Raw genomic sequence first — 17,338 nt, 5'->3', positions numbered from 1 at the left:
TAAAAGTATGTAAAAGTTTGAATTAGATTCTAGAACCAGTTGTAGATTCTTAAAAAGTATTCCAACTTTTAGAAGCAAAATGTCTAGCACAGATGTGACTGTGGTGGAACTCGACACCACACCTTACCTCCATCTTAAGATGAGGGAGCTAAGGTCACTCTGTAAAATAAAGAAAATAACAATGGGCCCCAAACCTACCAAAATACAGCTCCAGGAGCTTTTGGCAGAGTTTGAAAAGGCCAACCCCTCTGAGGGTGGCAACTCAGAGGAAGAGGATAGTGACCAGGAGGAAAATTCCCCCCTACCAGTCCTATCTAGGGAGAACAGGGTCCCTCAAACCCTGACTCCAAAAATAATAGTCAGAGATGCTGGTTCCCTCACAGGAGAGACCAACACCTCTGAAATCACTGAGGATAACTCCAGTGAAGAGGACATCCAGTTAGCCAGGATGGCCAAAAGATTGGCTTTGGAAAGACAGATCCTAGCCATAGAGAGGGAAAGACAAGAGATGGGCCTAGGACCCATCAATGGTGGCAGCAACATAAATAGGGTCAGAGATTCTCCTGACATGTTGAAAATCCCTAAAGGGATTGTAACTAAATATGAAGATGGTGATGACATCACCAAATGGTTCACAGCTTTTGAGAGGGCTTGTGTAACCAGAAAAGTGAACAAATCTCACTGGGGTGCCCTCCTTTGGGAAACGTTCACAGGAAAGTGTAGGGATAGACTCCTCACACTCTCTGGAAAAGATGCAGAATCCTATGACCTCATGAAGGGTACCCTGAATGAGGGCTTTGGATTATCCACTGAGGAGTATAGAATTAGATTCAGGGGGGCTCAAAAATCCTCGAGCCAGACCTGGGTTGATTATGTTGACTACTCAGTGAAAACACTGGATGGTTGGGTAACTGGAAATGAAGTGTATGACTATGTTGGGCTTTATAATTTGTTTATGAAAGAACACATTTTAAGTAACTGCTTCAATGAAAAGTTGCATCAGTATCTGGTAGACCTAGGTCCAATTTCTCCCCAAGAATTGGGAAAGAAGGCAGACCACTGGGTCAAGACTAGGGTAACCAAAACTTCCACTGGGGGTGACCAAAAGAAAGGGGTTACAAAGCCTCCCCAGGAGAAAGTGGGTGACACTAGAAACAAAGAAAAAGAGTCCCCTGTAGGCCCCCAAAAACCAGACCAGGTGGGTGGGCCCAGAGACACAACCCAAAACAAAGGTGGGTACCAGGGTAAGAGCTGGGATGCCACTAAGGCATGGTGCCATAACTGTAAACAGACAGGGCACCACACCAAGGACACTTCTTGTCCCAAAAACAAACCCCCTAGCAAAATCCCAGGGGTGACCAGTGTAGCCATTGGGGATGACTCCTCAGATGAGGAGGTCTTCATAGCCTTCAACTGGAAAAAGGGCCCAACAGGTAAGTTGGAGATTCCAGAGGGAAGTAGACACTTCCACCACCTACAGGTGAATGGAATCCCAGCCACTGCCCTGAGAGACACTTGTGCCAGTCACACTATTGTGCATGACAGGCTGGTGCTCTCAAACCAGTACATCCCAGGTGAGATGGCCAGAGTAAGAGTTAGCCCAGACAGGGTCACTAATAGGCCTGTGGCTCTTGTGCCCATAGAAGTGGGTGGAACTTTTAGCTGGAGAAGGGTGGTAGTCAGTACAGACCTCCCCCTTGATTGTCTCCTTGGAAACGACTACCCAGAGGTTAGTCAGAGCCTAAGAGAAGAACTGGTCCAGGGCCAGTCCTCTCCCAAGGATTCTGGAGTGCCTGCCTCTGCAGTAAATGCAAGTAGGCCCCAGAAGAAAAAGAAAAGGAAACAGAGTAGGAAAGGTGGACAACCTTTAGCCAAGGTTCCAGCAAGCCAAGGAGATTCTGCTCCAGTAGGGGAGAACTCCAAAAGTGGCTCTGATAAAGTCCAACCTGACCCACAAGAAGTCCTGACTAGTCAGGCCACAGTTAAGCCTGAGTGGGTGGCTCCTCAGCTAACAGAAGAAAGAGTGGAGGAAGGGTGTTTACCACAAGATGTGGTAACCCCCCACTCTAATACAGCAGCCAGGCCCCCTGAACCCAAAGAAGCCTGTAACTTAGCCCCTTCCCTTGTAGGTGAAGAGCTAAAGGTGTGGTTCTGGGCACTGACAGCTGTCAGTGGCCTCTGCTGGGTGTTAGCCTTTATGGCTGCACTATCCTTGGCATGGTGGTCTGACCCCATGCCAAATAACAAGTTAGGCCCCCTGACCCTGTTGGTCATGGTGGGGTTACTCCAGCTCTGGGTAACCTCTTTGGGTAAGCTAGGGGTGACCCTGGCTAAGATAAGATTAGCAGAGGTGGATACCTCTGACCTCAAAATAGAGAGAATGGGTAAAGACATAAAAAGCACAGACAAGAGGCAGTTCAGACTAGGTCCTATCACTGTGGAAGTGGGTCAGTTCCCCAGAGGGAATGACCTGAACAGGAGGATGTAAGGCAGAGTAGGCCCTGCAACAAACCAGCCATTTCCTCTACTCTTCCTCGCCTGACAGACTAGGAAGACTCTTCCAGCGTTGGCTGAGTCTCCTGGCCTGTGGGCTGGGGGGGGCTTGTGTAAAGAAATGGCTCCCTGTTGCAGTTACCCCCCACTTTTTGCCTGATACTGATGCTGACTTGACTGAGAAGTGTGCTGGGACCCTGCTAACCAGGCCCCAGCACCAGTGTTCTTTCACCTAAAATGTACCATTGATCCCACAATTGGCACACCCTGGCATCCAGATAAGTCCCTTGTAACTGGTACCTCTGGTACCAAGGGCCCTGCTGCCAGGGAAGGTCTCTAAGGGCTGCAGCATGTATTATGCCACCCTAGAGACCCCTCACTCAGCACAGACACACTGCTTACAAGCCTGTGTGTGCTAGTGAGAACAAAATGAGTAAGTCGACATGGCACTCCCCTCAGGGTGCCATGCCAGCCTCTCACTGCCTATGCAGTATAGGTAAGACACCCCTCTAGCAGGCCTTACAGCCCTAAGGCAGGGTGCACTATACCATAGGTGAGGGTACCAGTGCATGAGCACTGTGCCCCTACAGTGTCTAAGCAAAACCTTAGACATTGTAAGTGCAGGGTAGCCATAAGAGTATATGGTCTGGGAGTCTGTTTTACACGAACTCCACAGCACCATAATGGCTACACTGAAAACTGGGAAGTTTGGTATCAAACTTCTCAGCACAATAAATGCACACTGATGCCAGTGTACATTTTATTGTAAAATACACCACAGAGGGCACCTTAGAGGTGCCCCCTGAAACTTAACCAACTATATGTGTAGGCTGACTAGTTCCAGCAGCCTGCCACACTAGAGACATGTTGCTGGCCCCATGGGGAGAGTGCCTTTGTCACTCTGAGGCCAGTAACAAAGCCTGCACTGGGTGGAGATGCTAACACCTCCCCCAGGCAGGAGCTGTAACACCTGGCGGTGAGCCTCAAAGGCTCACCCCTTTGTCACAGCCCAGCAGGGCACTCCAGCTTAGTGGAGTTGCCCGCCCCCTCCGGCCACGGCCCCCACTTTTGGCGGCAAGGCTGGAGGGAACAAAGAAAGCAACAAGGAGGAGTCACTGGCCAGTCAGGACAGCCCCTAAGGTGTCCTGAGCTGAAGTGACTCTAACTTTTAGAAATCCTCCATCTTGCAGATGGAGGATTCCCCCAATAGGGTTAGGATTGTGACCCCCTCCCCTTGGGAGGAGGCACAAAGAGGGTGTACCCACCCTCAGGGCTAGTAGCCATTGGCTACTAACCCCCCAGACCTAAACACGCCCTTAAATTTAGTATTTAAGGGCTACCCTGAACCCTAGAAAATTAGATTCCTGCAACAACAAGAAGAAGGACTGCCTAGCTGAAAACCCCTGCAGAGGAAGACCAGAAGACGACAACTGCCTTGGCTCCAGAAACTCACCGGCCTGTCTCCTGCCTTCCAAAGAACTCTGCTCCAGCGACGCCTTCCAAGGGACCAGCGACCTCTGAATCCTCTGAGGACTGCCCTGCTTCGAAAAAGACAAGAAACTCCCGAGGACAGCGGACCTGCTCCAAAAAGACTGCAACTTTGTTTCAAGGAGCAGCTTTAAAGACCCCTGCAACTCCCCGCAAGAAGCGTGAGACTTGCAACACTGCACCCGGCGACCCCGACTCGGCTGGTGGAGAACCAACACCTCAGGGAGGACCCCCGGACTACTCTACGACTGTGAGTACCAAAACCTGTCCCCCCTGAGCCCCCACAGCGCCGCCTGCAGAGGGAATCCCGAGGCTTCCCCTGACCGCGACTCTCTGAAACCTAAGTCCCGACGCCTGGAAAAGACCCTGCACCCGCAGCCCCCAGGACCTGAAGGACCGGACTTTCACTGCAGAAGTGACCCCCAGGAGTCCCTCTCCCTTGCCCAAGTGGAGGTTTCCCCGAGGAAGCCCCCCCTTGCCTGCCTGCAGCACTAAAGAGATCCGTTGATCTCTCATAGACTAACATTGCAAACCCGACGCTTGTTTCTACACTGCACCCGGCCGCCCCCGCGCTGCTGAGGGTGAAATTTCTGTGTGGGCTTGTGTCCCCCCCGGTGCCCTACAAAACCCCCCTGGTCTGCCCTCCGAAGACGCGGGTACTTACCTGCAAGCAGACCGGAACCGGGGCACCCCCTTCTCTCCATTCTAGCCTATGTGTTTTGGGCACCACTTTGAACTCTGCACCTGACCGGCCCTGAGCTGCTGGTGTGGTGACTTTGGGGTTGCTCTGAACCCCCAACGGTGGGCTACCTTGGACCAAGAACTGAACCCTGTAAGTGTCTTACTTACCTGGTAAAACTAACAAAAACTTACCTCCCCCAGGAACTGTGAAAATTGCACTAAGTGTCCACTTTTAAAGTAGCTATTTGTCAATAACTTGAAAAGTATACATGCAATTGAAATGATTCAAAGTTCCTAATGTACTTACCTGCAATACCTTTTAAACAAGATATTACATGTTAAATTTGAACCTGTGGTTCTTAAAATAAACTAAGAAAAGATATTTTTCTATAACAAAACCTATTGGCTGGATTTGTCTCTGAGTGTGTGTACCTCATTTATTGTCTATGTGTATGTACAACAAATGCCTAACACTACTCCTTGGATAAGCCTACTGCTCGACCACACTACCACAAAATAGAGCATTAGTATTATCTATTTTTACCACTATTTTACCTCTAAGGGGAACCCTTGGACTCTGTGCATGCTATTCCTTACTTTGAAATAGCACATACAGAGCCAACTTCCTACATTGGTGGATCAGCGGTGGGGTACAAGACTTTGCATTTGCTGGACTACTCAGCCAATACCTGATCACACGACAAATTCCAAAATTGTCATTAGAAATTGATTTTTGCAATTTGAAAAGTTTTCTAAATTCTTAAAAGACCTGCTAGGGCCTTGTGTTAGATCCTGTTTAGCATTTCTTTTAGAGTTTAAAAGTATGTAAAAGTTTGAATTAGATTCTAGAACCAGTTGTAGATTCTTAAAAAGTATTCCAACTTTTAGAAGCAAAATGTCTAGCACAGATGTGACTGTGGTGGAACTCGACACCACACCTTACCTCCATCTTAAGATGAGGGAGCTAAGGTCACTCTGTAAAATAAAGAAAATAACAATGGGCCCCAAACCTACCAAAATACAGCTCCAGGAGCTTTTGGCAGAGTTTGAAAAGGCCAACCCCTCTGAGGGTGGCAACTCAGAGGAAGAGGATAGTGACCAGGAGGAAAATTCCCCCCTACCAGTCCTATCTAGGGAGAACAGGGTCCCTCAAACCCTGACTCCAAAAATAATAGTCAGAGATGCTGGTTCCCTCACAGGAGAGACCAACACCTCTGAAATCACTGAGGATAACTCCAGTGAAGAGGACATCCAGTTAGCCAGGATGGCCAAAAGATTGGCTTTGGAAAGACAGATCCTAGCCATAGAGAGGGAAAGACAAGAGATGGGCCTAGGACCCATCAATGGTGGCAGCAACATAAATAGGGTCAGAGATTCTCCTGACATGTTGAAAATCCCTAAAGGGATTGTAACTAAATATGAAGATGGTGATGACATCACCAAATGGTTCACAGCTTTTGAGAGGGCTTGTGTAACCAGAAAAGTGAACAAATCTCACTGGGGTGCCCTCCTTTGGGAAACGTTCACAGGAAAGTGTAGGGATAGACTCCTCACACTCTCTGGAAAAGATGCAGAATCCTATGACCTCATGAAGGGTACCCTGATTGAGGGCTTTGGATTATCCACTGAGGAGTATAGAATTAGATTCAGGGGGGCTCAAAAATCCTCGAGCCAGACCTGGGTTGATTATGTTGACTACTCAGTGAAAACACTGGATGGTTGGGTAACTGGAAATGAAGTGTATGACTATGTTGGGCTTTATAATTTGTTTATGAAAGAACACATTTTAAGTAACTGCTTCAATGAAAAGTTGCATCAGTATCTGGTAGACCTAGGTCCAATTTCTCCCCAAGAATTGGGAAAGAAGGCAGACCACTGGGTCAAGACTAGGGTAACCAAAACTTCCACTGGGGGTGACCAAAAGAAAGGGGTTACAAAGCCTCCCCAGGAGAAAGTGGGTGACACTAGAAACAAAGAAAAAGAGTCCCCTGTAGGCCCCCAAAAACCAGACCAGGTGGGTGGGCCCAGAGACACAACCCAAAACAAAGGTGGGTACCAGGGTAAGAGCTGGGATGCCACTAAGGCATGGTGCCATAACTGTAAACAGACAGGGCACCACACCAAGGACACTTCTTGTCCCAAAAACAAACCCCCTAGCAAAATCCCAGGGGTGACCAGTGTAGCCATTGGGGATGACTCCTCAGATGAGGAGGTCTTCATAGCCTTCAACTGGAAAAAGGGCCCAACAGGTAAGTTGGAGATTCCAGAGGGAAGTAGACACTTCCACCACCTACAGGTGAATGGAATCCCAGCCACTGCCCTGAGAGACACTTGTGCCAGTCACACTATTGTGCATGACAGGCTGGTGCTCTCAAACCAGTACATCCCAGGTGAGATGGCCAGAGTAAGAGTTAGCCCAGACAGGGTCACTAATAGGCCTGTGGCTCTTGTGCCCATAGAAGTGGGTGGAACTTTTAGCTGGAGAAGGGTGGTAGTCAGTACAGACCTCCCCCTTGATTGTCTCCTTGGAAACGACTACCCAGAGGTTAGTCAGAGCCTAAGAGAAGAACTGGTCCAGGGCCAGTCCTCTCCCAAGGATTCTGGAGTGCCTGCCTCTGCAGTAAATGCAAGTAGGCCCCAGAAGAAAAAGAAAAGGAAACAGAGTAGGAAAGGTGGACAACCTTTAGCCAAGGTTCCAGCAAGCCAAGGAGATTCTGCTCCAGTAGGGGAGAACTCCAAAAGTGGCTCTGATAAAGTCCAACCTGACCCACAAGAAGTCCTGACTAGTCAGGCCACAGTTAAGCCTGAGTGGGTGGCTCCTCAGCTAACAGAAGAAAGAGTGGAGGAAGGGTGTTTACCACAAGATGTGGTAACCCCCCACTCTAATACAGCAGCCAGGCCCCCTGAACCCAAAGAAGCCTGTAACTTAGCCCCTTCCCTTGTAGGTGAAGAGCTAAAGGTGTGGTTCTGGGCACTGACAGCTGTCAGTGGCCTCTGCTGGGTGTTAGCCTTTATGGCTGCACTATCCTTGGCATGGTGGTCTGACCCCATGCCAAATAACAAGTTAGGCCCCCTGACCCTGTTGGTCATGGTGGGGTTACTCCAGCTCTGGGTAACCTCTTTGGGTAAGCTAGGGGTGACCCTGGCTAAGATAAGATTAGCAGAGGTGGATACCTCTGACCTCAAAATAGAGAGAATGGGTAAAGACATAAAAAGCACAGACAAGAGGCAGTTCAGACTAGGTCCTATCACTGTGGAAGTGGGTCAGTTCCCCAGAGGGAATGACCTGAACAGGAGGATGTAAGGCAGAGTAGGCCCTGCAACAAACCAGCCATTTCCTCTACTCTTCCTCGCCTGACAGACTAGGAAGACTCTTCCAGCGTTGGCTGAGTCTCCTGGCCTGTGGGCTGGGGGGGGCTTGTGTAAAGAAATGGCTCCCTGTTGCAGTTACCCCCCACTTTTTGCCTGATACTGATGCTGACTTGACTGAGAAGTGTGCTGGGACCCTGCTAACCAGGCCCCAGCACCAGTGTTCTTTCACCTAAAATGTACCATTGATCCCACAATTGGCACACCCTGGCATCCAGATAAGTCCCTTGTAACTGGTACCTCTGGTACCAAGGGCCCTGCTGCCAGGGAAGGTCTCTAAGGGCTGCAGCATGTATTATGCCACCCTAGAGACCCCTCACTCAGCACAGACACACTGCTTACAAGCCTGTGTGTGCTAGTGAGAACAAAATGAGTAAGTCGACATGGCACTCCCCTCAGGGTGCCATGCCAGCCTCTCACTGCCTATGCAGTATAGGTAAGACACCCCTCTAGCAGGCCTTACAGCCCTAAGGCAGGGTGCACTATACCATAGGTGAGGGTACCAGTGCATGAGCACTGTGCCCCTACAGTGTCTAAGCAAAACCTTAGACATTTTAAGTGCAGGGTAGCCATAAGAGTATATGGTCTGGGAGTCTGTTTTACACGAACTCCACAGCACCATAATGGCTACACTGAAAACTGGGAAGTTTGGTATCAAACTTCTCAGCACAATAAATGCACACTGATGCCAGTGTACATTTTATTGTAAAATACACCACAGAGGGCACCTTAGAGGTGCCCCCTGAAACTTAACCAACTATATGTGTAGGCTGACTAGTTCCAGCAGCCTGCCACACTAGAGACATGTTGCTGGCCCCATGGGGAGAGTGCCTTTGTCACTCTGAGGCCAGTAACAAAGCCTGCACTGGGTGGAGATGCTAACACCTCCCCCAGGCAGGAGCTGTAACACCTGGCGGTGAGCCTCAAAGGCTCACCCCTTTGTCACAGCCCAGCAGGGCACTCCAGCTTAGTGGAGTTGCCCGCCCCCTCCGGCCACGGCCCCCACTTTTGGCGGCAAGGCTGGAGGGAACAAAGAAAGCAACAAGGAGGAGTCACTGGCCAGTCAGGACAGCCCCTAAGGTGTCCTGAGCTGAAGTGACTCTAACTTTTAGAAATCCTCCATCTTGCAGATGGAGGATTCCCCCAATAGGGTTAGGATTGTGACCCCCTCCCCTTGGGAGGAGGCACAAAGAGGGTGTACCCACCCTCAGGGCTAGTAGCCATTGGCTACTAACCCCCCAGACCTAAACACGCCCTTAAATTTAGTATTTAAGGGCTACCCTGAACCCTAGAAAATTAGATTCCTGCAACAACAAGAAGAAGGACTGCCTAGCTGAAAACCCCTGCAGAGGAAGACCAGAAGACGACAACTGCCTTGGCTCCAGAAACTCACCGGCCTGTCTCCTGCCTTCCAAAGAACTCTGCTCCAGCGACGCCTTCCAAGGGACCAGCGACCTCTGAATCCTCTGAGGACTGCCCTGCTTCGAAAAAGACAAGAAACTCCCGAGGACAGCGGACCTGCTCCAAAAAGACTGCAACTTTGTTTCAAGGAGCAGCTTTAAAGACCCCTGCAACTCCCCGCAAGAAGCGTGAGACTTGCAACACTGCACCCGGCGACCCCGACTCGGCTGGTGGAGAACCAACACCTCAGGGAGGACCCCCGGACTACTCTACGACTGTGAGTACCAAAACCTGTCCCCCCTGAGCCCCCACAGCGCCGCCTGCAGAGGGAATCCCGAGGCTTCCCCTGACCGCGACTCTCTGAAACCTAAGTCCCGACGCCTGGAAAAGACCCTGCACCCGCAGCCCCCAGGACCTGAAGGACCGGACTTTCACTGCAGAAGTGACCCCCAGGAGTCCCTCTCCCTTGCCCAAGTGGAGGTTTCCCCGAGGAAGCCCCCCCTTGCCTGCCTGCAGCACTAAAGAGATCCGTTGATCTCTCATAGACTAACATTGCAAACCCGACGCTTGTTTCTACACTGCACCCGGCCGCCCCCGCGCTGCTGAGGGTGAAATTTCTGTGTGGGCTTGTGTCCCCCCCGGTGCCCTACAAAACCCCCCTGGTCTGCCCTCCGAAGACGCGGGTACTTACCTGCAAGCAGACCGGAACCGGGGCACCCCCTTCTCTCCATTCTAGCCTATGTGTTTTGGGCACCACTTTGAACTCTGCACCTGACCGGCCCTGAGCTGCTGGTGTGGTGACTTTGGGGTTGCTCTGAACCCCCAACGGTGGGCTACCTTGGACCAAGAACTGAACCCTGTAAGTGTCTTACTTACCTGGTAAAACTAACAAAAACTTACCTCCCCCAGGAACTGTGAAAATTGCACTAAGTGTCCACTTTTAAAGTAGCTATTTGTCAATAACTTGAAAAGTATACATGCAATTGAAATGATTCAAAGTTCCTAATGTACTTACCTGCAATACCTTTTAAACAAGATATTACATGTTAAATTTGAACCTGTGGTTCTTAAAATAAACTAAGAAAAGATATTTTTCTATAACAAAACCTATTGGCTGGATTTGTCTCTGAGTGTGTGTACCTCATTTATTGTCTATGTGTATGTACAACAAATGCCTAACACTACTCCTTGGATAAGCCTACTGCTCGACCACACTACCACAAAATAGAGCATTAGTATTATCTATTTTTACCACTATTTTACCTCTAAGGGGAACCCTTGGACTCTGTGCATGCTATTCCTTACTTTGAAATAGCACATACAGAGCCAACTTCCTACATCTCCTGTAATTGCTCTCTGGTTTTAAACATGTATTACCTCATGGTCACTGCTAATATACCTCAAGAGACTGAAATATCTTTGCTTTTCTCCCATTAGATTTCAAGCTTTACAACTATTCTAACATCCAGACTCTCTGTTGGCAGCTCTGAGTTATGTATCTCTTCAGCTGCTCTTACTATACGGAGTGCTGTATAATGGATGTTCCTTTCCTTGTCATTATCTATCATTGTGTTACTAGGTGGATTGAAGAAGGCACAATTGATTACTTAACATAATTTGTTTGTCAAAACGTGTTTGTATTTTACAAATTCTAATAAAAATATTTCTATAAAGTGGGGAACCATATTTATTGGATAATATGGGAGAATTGGATACAGAGATGATTGGTTAATGTATAGTTTTTTTCCATACTTTATAGAGGCATCAGCCGTTGAGGCAGTGTTATAATTATTTAGAACATGCTTATACAATTGATGAATTGAGAGATTCATATTCAACTGCTAGTTTAATTAATTAATTTACAAGAGTAGTGAGCACCCTTAGGAGCATAAAGCTGAGGCCATGCAAGACTTTCAGGATAAACACTTAAAAACCTGACACAGCCCTGTGGGAACATAAAGACCCCTGGTTTAGGAAAATGAACATTTAAATAATGCTTAGTATTTTCTTTTATTTAGTGAAGAGTATAACTTGTTTAATGTAATAATATTGCCTTATAAGTATTTTGTATTATTTAAAGTGTGCTATGATGCTATGTTTAAATTGTAAACTTTCTTTTAACCCAAAAAGCAGATTCATCAAAATCTTTCTACCAACTTAGTACAGAATTGACCTTTGGTGAACAGAGTCTGACTGCTACTGAAAATGTAACTGATCCAACACCTGGTGACTACTGTGGTCTGTCCAGTGAACAACAGTGTCATCCACTGCAAGGTGCAGAAGTGCCTCATACCAGTCAGCATTTGGAAACTCTTCGGAGTCAAAGTGCATGCTCATTTCAGGAGAATGCCTCATTTTATGATTTGGATGTGTCCCAAAATACAGCTGAAAACTCCCTGGTAATGGACAATTTGATATTAGACTGCACAGACATGAAAAGGGAAGACTCCAGCTGCTTTGAAAACTTAGCTGAAGTAAATGTTAATCAAGTCAGAAAAGTAGAGGATTTGCTGACTACTTTAAATTCTGGAACCACGGTTGCCCAAGAAGAAACACAGAAGCATGTTGATATTGCTTTTTCAGAAGATCACTTTGTTGCTATGTCTGCCCAAGAATTAACCCCAGAGTCTCAGTTATTAAAACCTGTTAAGGCATTAAGTGCCACATCTGACAGTTCTAACAAGGATGAATTCATTCAGATTACGTCCTCGGGGAGCTGTCATGCCCTAAATGGCACCACAACTCTTACAAAAATGTCTGCATCCACCTTGTTACAAGCCAACATTCCAATATGGGTGAGTACATCTGTATAAAAGTTTTATATTGAAGTTGATAATTCATCTTTATATTCACAGTAAAAATCAGAATGCCATTTTTATGTTGTTACTTCACTACAAGGTCATGGTATTTCATTTCATACTCTACCTCCATCAAACACTCTGTAGATGTAGCCTTATCATAGCTAGCTGAAGACCATGGAGAGGTACAGAAAAGCTGCTTGCCATGTTCACAGAATACCCTAATAACTGCCAGCCCCACTTAAAATCCACATGCTATTCTGACCGCCATAGCCTGCCCTTTCTGGACTTTTTAATTAAGAACAATGACAATCATCTTGTTGTGACCAGGTATCATAAGCTCACTGAACCCAAGACATTGTTGCAATATAATAGCTTCCATCCAAGGGCCCTCATAGATTGCTTACCATTTGGCCAATTTCTTAGGTTGCGTAGAAATTGCACCCTCAAGGAAGATTGCAATAAAAAACATTGTTCTATTTTGAATACCATGGTCCCTTTCTGGGAGCGGTCCCTTTCTGGGAGCAACCCCTTTTCTCATTTAAGAAAGGCAAGAACATTAGAGATGACTTAGTAGACACCAACACAAGTATTACCAACTCATATCACACAGTACCTTCACTGTTGGACCTGAACCCTATTAAGGGCCACTATAGGTGCGATTACTGTGTCTCGTGAACGTAAACAGCACATACTAAGGTTTTTGTTTACGGTAACAACCAGATTACTTTACAACACCATACGAGTTGTGCATCTAACAGTGTAATTTATTGTGTTTGATGTCCTTGTAATCTTTGATTGACTCAAATGTAGAACGTTCTGCTTCATTCCTTATTCTTCTAAATGAGTTTTACGTGAACAGTTGTGTATGTTATAGTGTTTATACCCATGTTTGTGTGAATATTCGGGTTGCTATTGTTTTTTTAAAAACAAATTAAGGAGAGTGTGAGCAATGCAGATCTCGGGTGCCACCTAGTTCTTGTGCACATACGGGAAACTAGACTGTCAACCCAAACCAAGAGAAAAAGGGACTTCAGGTGTGCATGCTCTGAGAGATAGGACATAGTTCTCAAGGATCAAACCATGCCTCTGAATGAGAGTAGCATTGCACGAATAAAAAAGACATAAACCTAATTCCTAAAGCACAAGAGGCTTTGAGCACATATGCCTTACAACAATAGCCCTAACCCACTGGTGGTAAACTCCATGTGTGAGCTACTCGCATAGTCCTTAAAATGGTCCCTATGAATATTGTGACCGATCAACAAGAGAAGCATCTTAAAGGCTAACCCAAATACTTCCCTACCAATCTACTTAAGGGATGTATTCTGTTCTAATATCTAATGGATTGATAAGGTATATATAAGAAATATTGTGCAAATTAGTTCATGAGAGGAGGGAAGAGAGTGCATCTGTTAAATAATATTCCCAGTAAAACATTTCTTTCAAAACAGCCCAAAAACAGTCACCCATATTCATCTCAAGCTTCTATCATCTTCATAAACACTTGTGTAGATATCACCTCAGTCTTGAGATGATCATTAAACAGGACTTTCAGGTACAGCCAATTAAACAGACATCTTGACAATCAATTGGCTCCATTCGCCTTGTGTCTTCCATCCGTTTTGTTTGCATTTAACTCCCTCCATCCATCTCCATTTGAGTGCAAAGAGTCTGTTGTTAAGCTTCTCTCTTCACAGGACACATTTGGGCATCTCCACTACTTGCCAATTGATATCTTCAACAGTGTGGCCATGCTGTGCATAATGTTCTACTAGTGGAGCTCCCGTTGTGCCACAATTGATTTTGTACCAGTGTTGTAGAATTCGCGCCTTGACCTTCTGCTTTGTTTGCCCAATATAGATCTTCAGACAGGGCCACCATATTCCATATATTACGTTGTTTGAATTACAATTAGAACTCAATTCTGATCTAACATTCCCATCCAAAGAACTTTGTTTCAAGGCAGTATTTACACGCTGAACGGTTGCCACATTAGAACTCTTCTGTGACTGGTGACCTGCCCCACTGTGATTGTAATGTTGTGGCGGGAGGGGCCGGTAGGTCAGTTCTCCCCATCCTATTCATATTATTCAGACTGCTTTTGAACTGCCACATTGGTAGATCTTTGCGTCTGAGGATATCTTTTACCAGGTGCCAATGTTTATGGACAATAATCCTAATGCAATTGCTGTCAGTGTGAAATGTACTTACAAAAACTGCATCCTACAGGACCTGAACAATTTTTAGTTATCAATAACTGCTCTCTGTGCGTGTACCATGCAATTTTCCTTGCTCTTCTCAAAAGCCTATTGGGTACCTGCTTTGGCTAACCCTGTGATTAATGTTTTCGACTACATAAAGTAATCTTTTTTTAAACAATTCCTTGCCACTCTTTTGTGGAACAGGCCACATTCTAAGGATGCCACCCCCTCAAGGGCGTGACCAGTATTAACAATCCATTGACAATGCACTCTGTTACAAAGTAAACCATTTAAGGGTGGGCACCTCCAGTTTTTCGAACTCACACTGGGACACTGCTGTCCAGTGAATGCACTCTGACCCCTAAAACTTGTTGAAATTGGCTTAAACCTGATTGGCTCATTAAACCTTCCTAAAGGGCCATAGACTATGGTGCAGAAGTACACCGATGGCATGGAAAGTGAAATGCCACTTGTGAACTGCAGAACCTTTTGCCACTTGTGGACTGAGGCACCTATTATACCATCCACTCTACTGGCAGTGAAAACATTACTTCAAGCCTACCCTGTATGGTTTGGAATCAGCATCTTGAGCCCTGCTTCCCATACCTGTCCAAATACCATTTTGACAGCAAGGAAAATCTGATTTTAAATATTAAATAAGCAACCCCTAAGCACACCTTGCTGCCCACAAGATAGGGTGCAGTGCATACTTAAGAGTAGAACATATGCAACATTACAAATGACATTGTCCCTCAGTGACTAGGCCAAAACAACATTGTCGCTGGCACATGAGAAAAGCTGAAAGTATAGGTATACATTTTAAGGTATACATTTTCACCTGTACCAGCCATGGACTGCATTCAAAGACTTATTTTTAGATTTAATAATATCCACTCTAATTATGAAGTTGGATTTTTATTATATATTTAGAAATTTAACTTTTAGAAAGTTACCCTGCTTGAAGTTGTTGGAGGCTAATTTGCATTATCTCTTAAGCAACTGCCCTGCCTATCCTTGGCCTGAAATAGGTGTGAAAGAAGTTTGACAACTGCCCCAGAGGAGGAACAATGGCCTGTGAGAGGAGGTGTTTTCTTTCCCTGGCAGGACGACTAATCAGGGTAGGCCCAGAAGCTTAATTCACTTTATACTAACCTTCCGTGTCACAAATAAGTAAAAGGTGATAAATGGAAATGCTCAGCTCTTGTTTCCTTGCCCCCTCCACCAAACACTCTGAGGAAAGCGGCCCAAGGAATTTGCTTGAGTGACCACAGAGGAGGAGAGTGTTTGTTACACTAGCCATCCCTTGGGGTCTGCACAAGAGGAGGCGTTCCCCATCTTCAGTTTGATAGTGATGGACACTGCCATTGTTTGCAGACAAACGTTGCTAAGGTTGCCCCTTGGAACTTTCTCCTCATTAGTAAGAGAGTTCCCAAGGGTCACCCCAAACCAAAACCTGGTGTTAAAACGTAAATTTGGCGGCATCCCAAGGACCCTTCTGAGAATACTTCCTGGACCTAAAGAAGATCTGAAGAGGACTGAACCAGCTGCCTGTGACCTCAGAGGAATACTTTAGGACTGAACCTGATCTCTCTTGTACCCAAGACAAAGAAGTGGGCTCATCACAGCAACACAACAAGTTTCAAGTGGCCTTTTCCTGGACATACCCAGCTGCCCCATGGTACCGGGACTGATCTTTGCTGTTGACTTCTGCCTGACACTCAGGCAGTCTCAAACTGCCCTTTCTGAGATCCTTACAGTCTTGGAAGTGTACTTCACTAGTTGTTTGGCCCCCAGAAGAAAGTTTGGAAACTTTGAAAAACCTTCCCGTCAGAAATTCAGGGGAAACTGTGGGAAAAAGTATCTGGCCAGCAGTTCTATGGCATCGGATTGAATTTGAGCTTCATCCCAGTCAAGGCTCCTAGGGCCACTGAAAAACCGACCAAGTCCCATTTTGCTTTGGGACATGGACACCCCTGCCACATAATTGTGTACCCCCAGATGTAAGATGTTGAGGCAGCAGAGAATTGCTCTGCCCTAAATCTTCCCATCATGTCTATTGAGATGGGAACTATTTAGGCAGTTAAGAATTACCCAGGGCCTAAATATCCCTACTGGTGTATCATGGTCAGGTACACCAAACTGCAGGATGCAGATGCAACTCCGAATTGCTCAAGCCACAAATACTGCTGTAGAAAGCTATTTTTCAGTGTGGCAGACCTAGTTGTCCTATGGAGAAAACCAGAGTACAGATAAAAAAATCCTAAAACTGTACCCCAGGAATTGAACTAGCTAGATAAATAATTAAACTAATTCTAATAGTTATTAAACACATAATTCAGTGGTTAGGTTGGTTTGTAAATAAATACTAAGGAAAATAAACTTTCAGAAAGTTAAATGTTCCCCCCCTCTGAAGTTCCAGGAGGCTAAATGTGCATTTGCTCTCCCACTTCTGCAACATGTGTCAGGAGCTGCTTTTATTTAATCCAGGTTTATTTAGATGATATTTTACCGATTCTGACCTGTAATACTGTGCCTGGAATGGTAAGCTTTTGCATTTTCCACTCATTGTAGATAGCACTAGATGATACTATGCTTGAAGACTTCGCTCTAGCAATGGCAGAGTGCTTTGTCACTTTTCTAGCCCATTGTGGATGGTACTGCTCTAATCCAGTACTAAAGAAATCTGCTCGAAAAAACATTTGAGGTGAGCAGATTCAGAGTGTATGTGGTGTTATCGAGTGCTCCATATAAAGGGCTGCTCTCCAACTAAAACATGAGAACTACCCAGGATTCTCTACTACTTCATTGTTTAATGTGAAGTGTATCAACCTTTAGTAGCTTCAAGCTGTAAAACGATTGTCACAGGTAAGTAATAGTTTGTACTCTAGGTACCTACTTTATTTT

At 46.1% G+C, this 17,338-nt stretch overlaps 1 protein-coding gene across 3 annotated transcripts in view; it reads left to right on the top strand.

The window, feature by feature from the left end:
• The window catches only part of CEP295 (centrosomal protein 295), a 541,368-nt gene that overhangs the window by 443,422 nt on the left and 80,608 nt on the right, over positions 1-17,338 (top strand). For 2 of the 3 annotated variants that reach the window (XM_069202438.1, XM_069202439.1), the window contains one exon: positions 11,563-12,227. In XM_069202438.1, coding sequence (XP_069058539.1) covers positions 11,563-12,227 — 665 coding nt within the window. The remainder of the gene's footprint in view (positions 1-11,562; positions 12,228-17,338) is intronic. The other variant, XM_069202440.1, reaches the window with a different exon arrangement.

Source organism: Pleurodeles waltl, chromosome 8 (genome assembly GCF_031143425.1).
Source record: "Pleurodeles waltl isolate 20211129_DDA chromosome 8, aPleWal1.hap1.20221129, whole genome shotgun sequence".
Lineage (NCBI taxonomy): Eukaryota > Metazoa > Chordata > Amphibia > Caudata > Salamandridae > Pleurodeles > Pleurodeles waltl.
The sequence above is the reverse complement of the archived record's forward strand: the minus strand, read 5'-3'. Positions and strand labels throughout refer to the sequence as shown.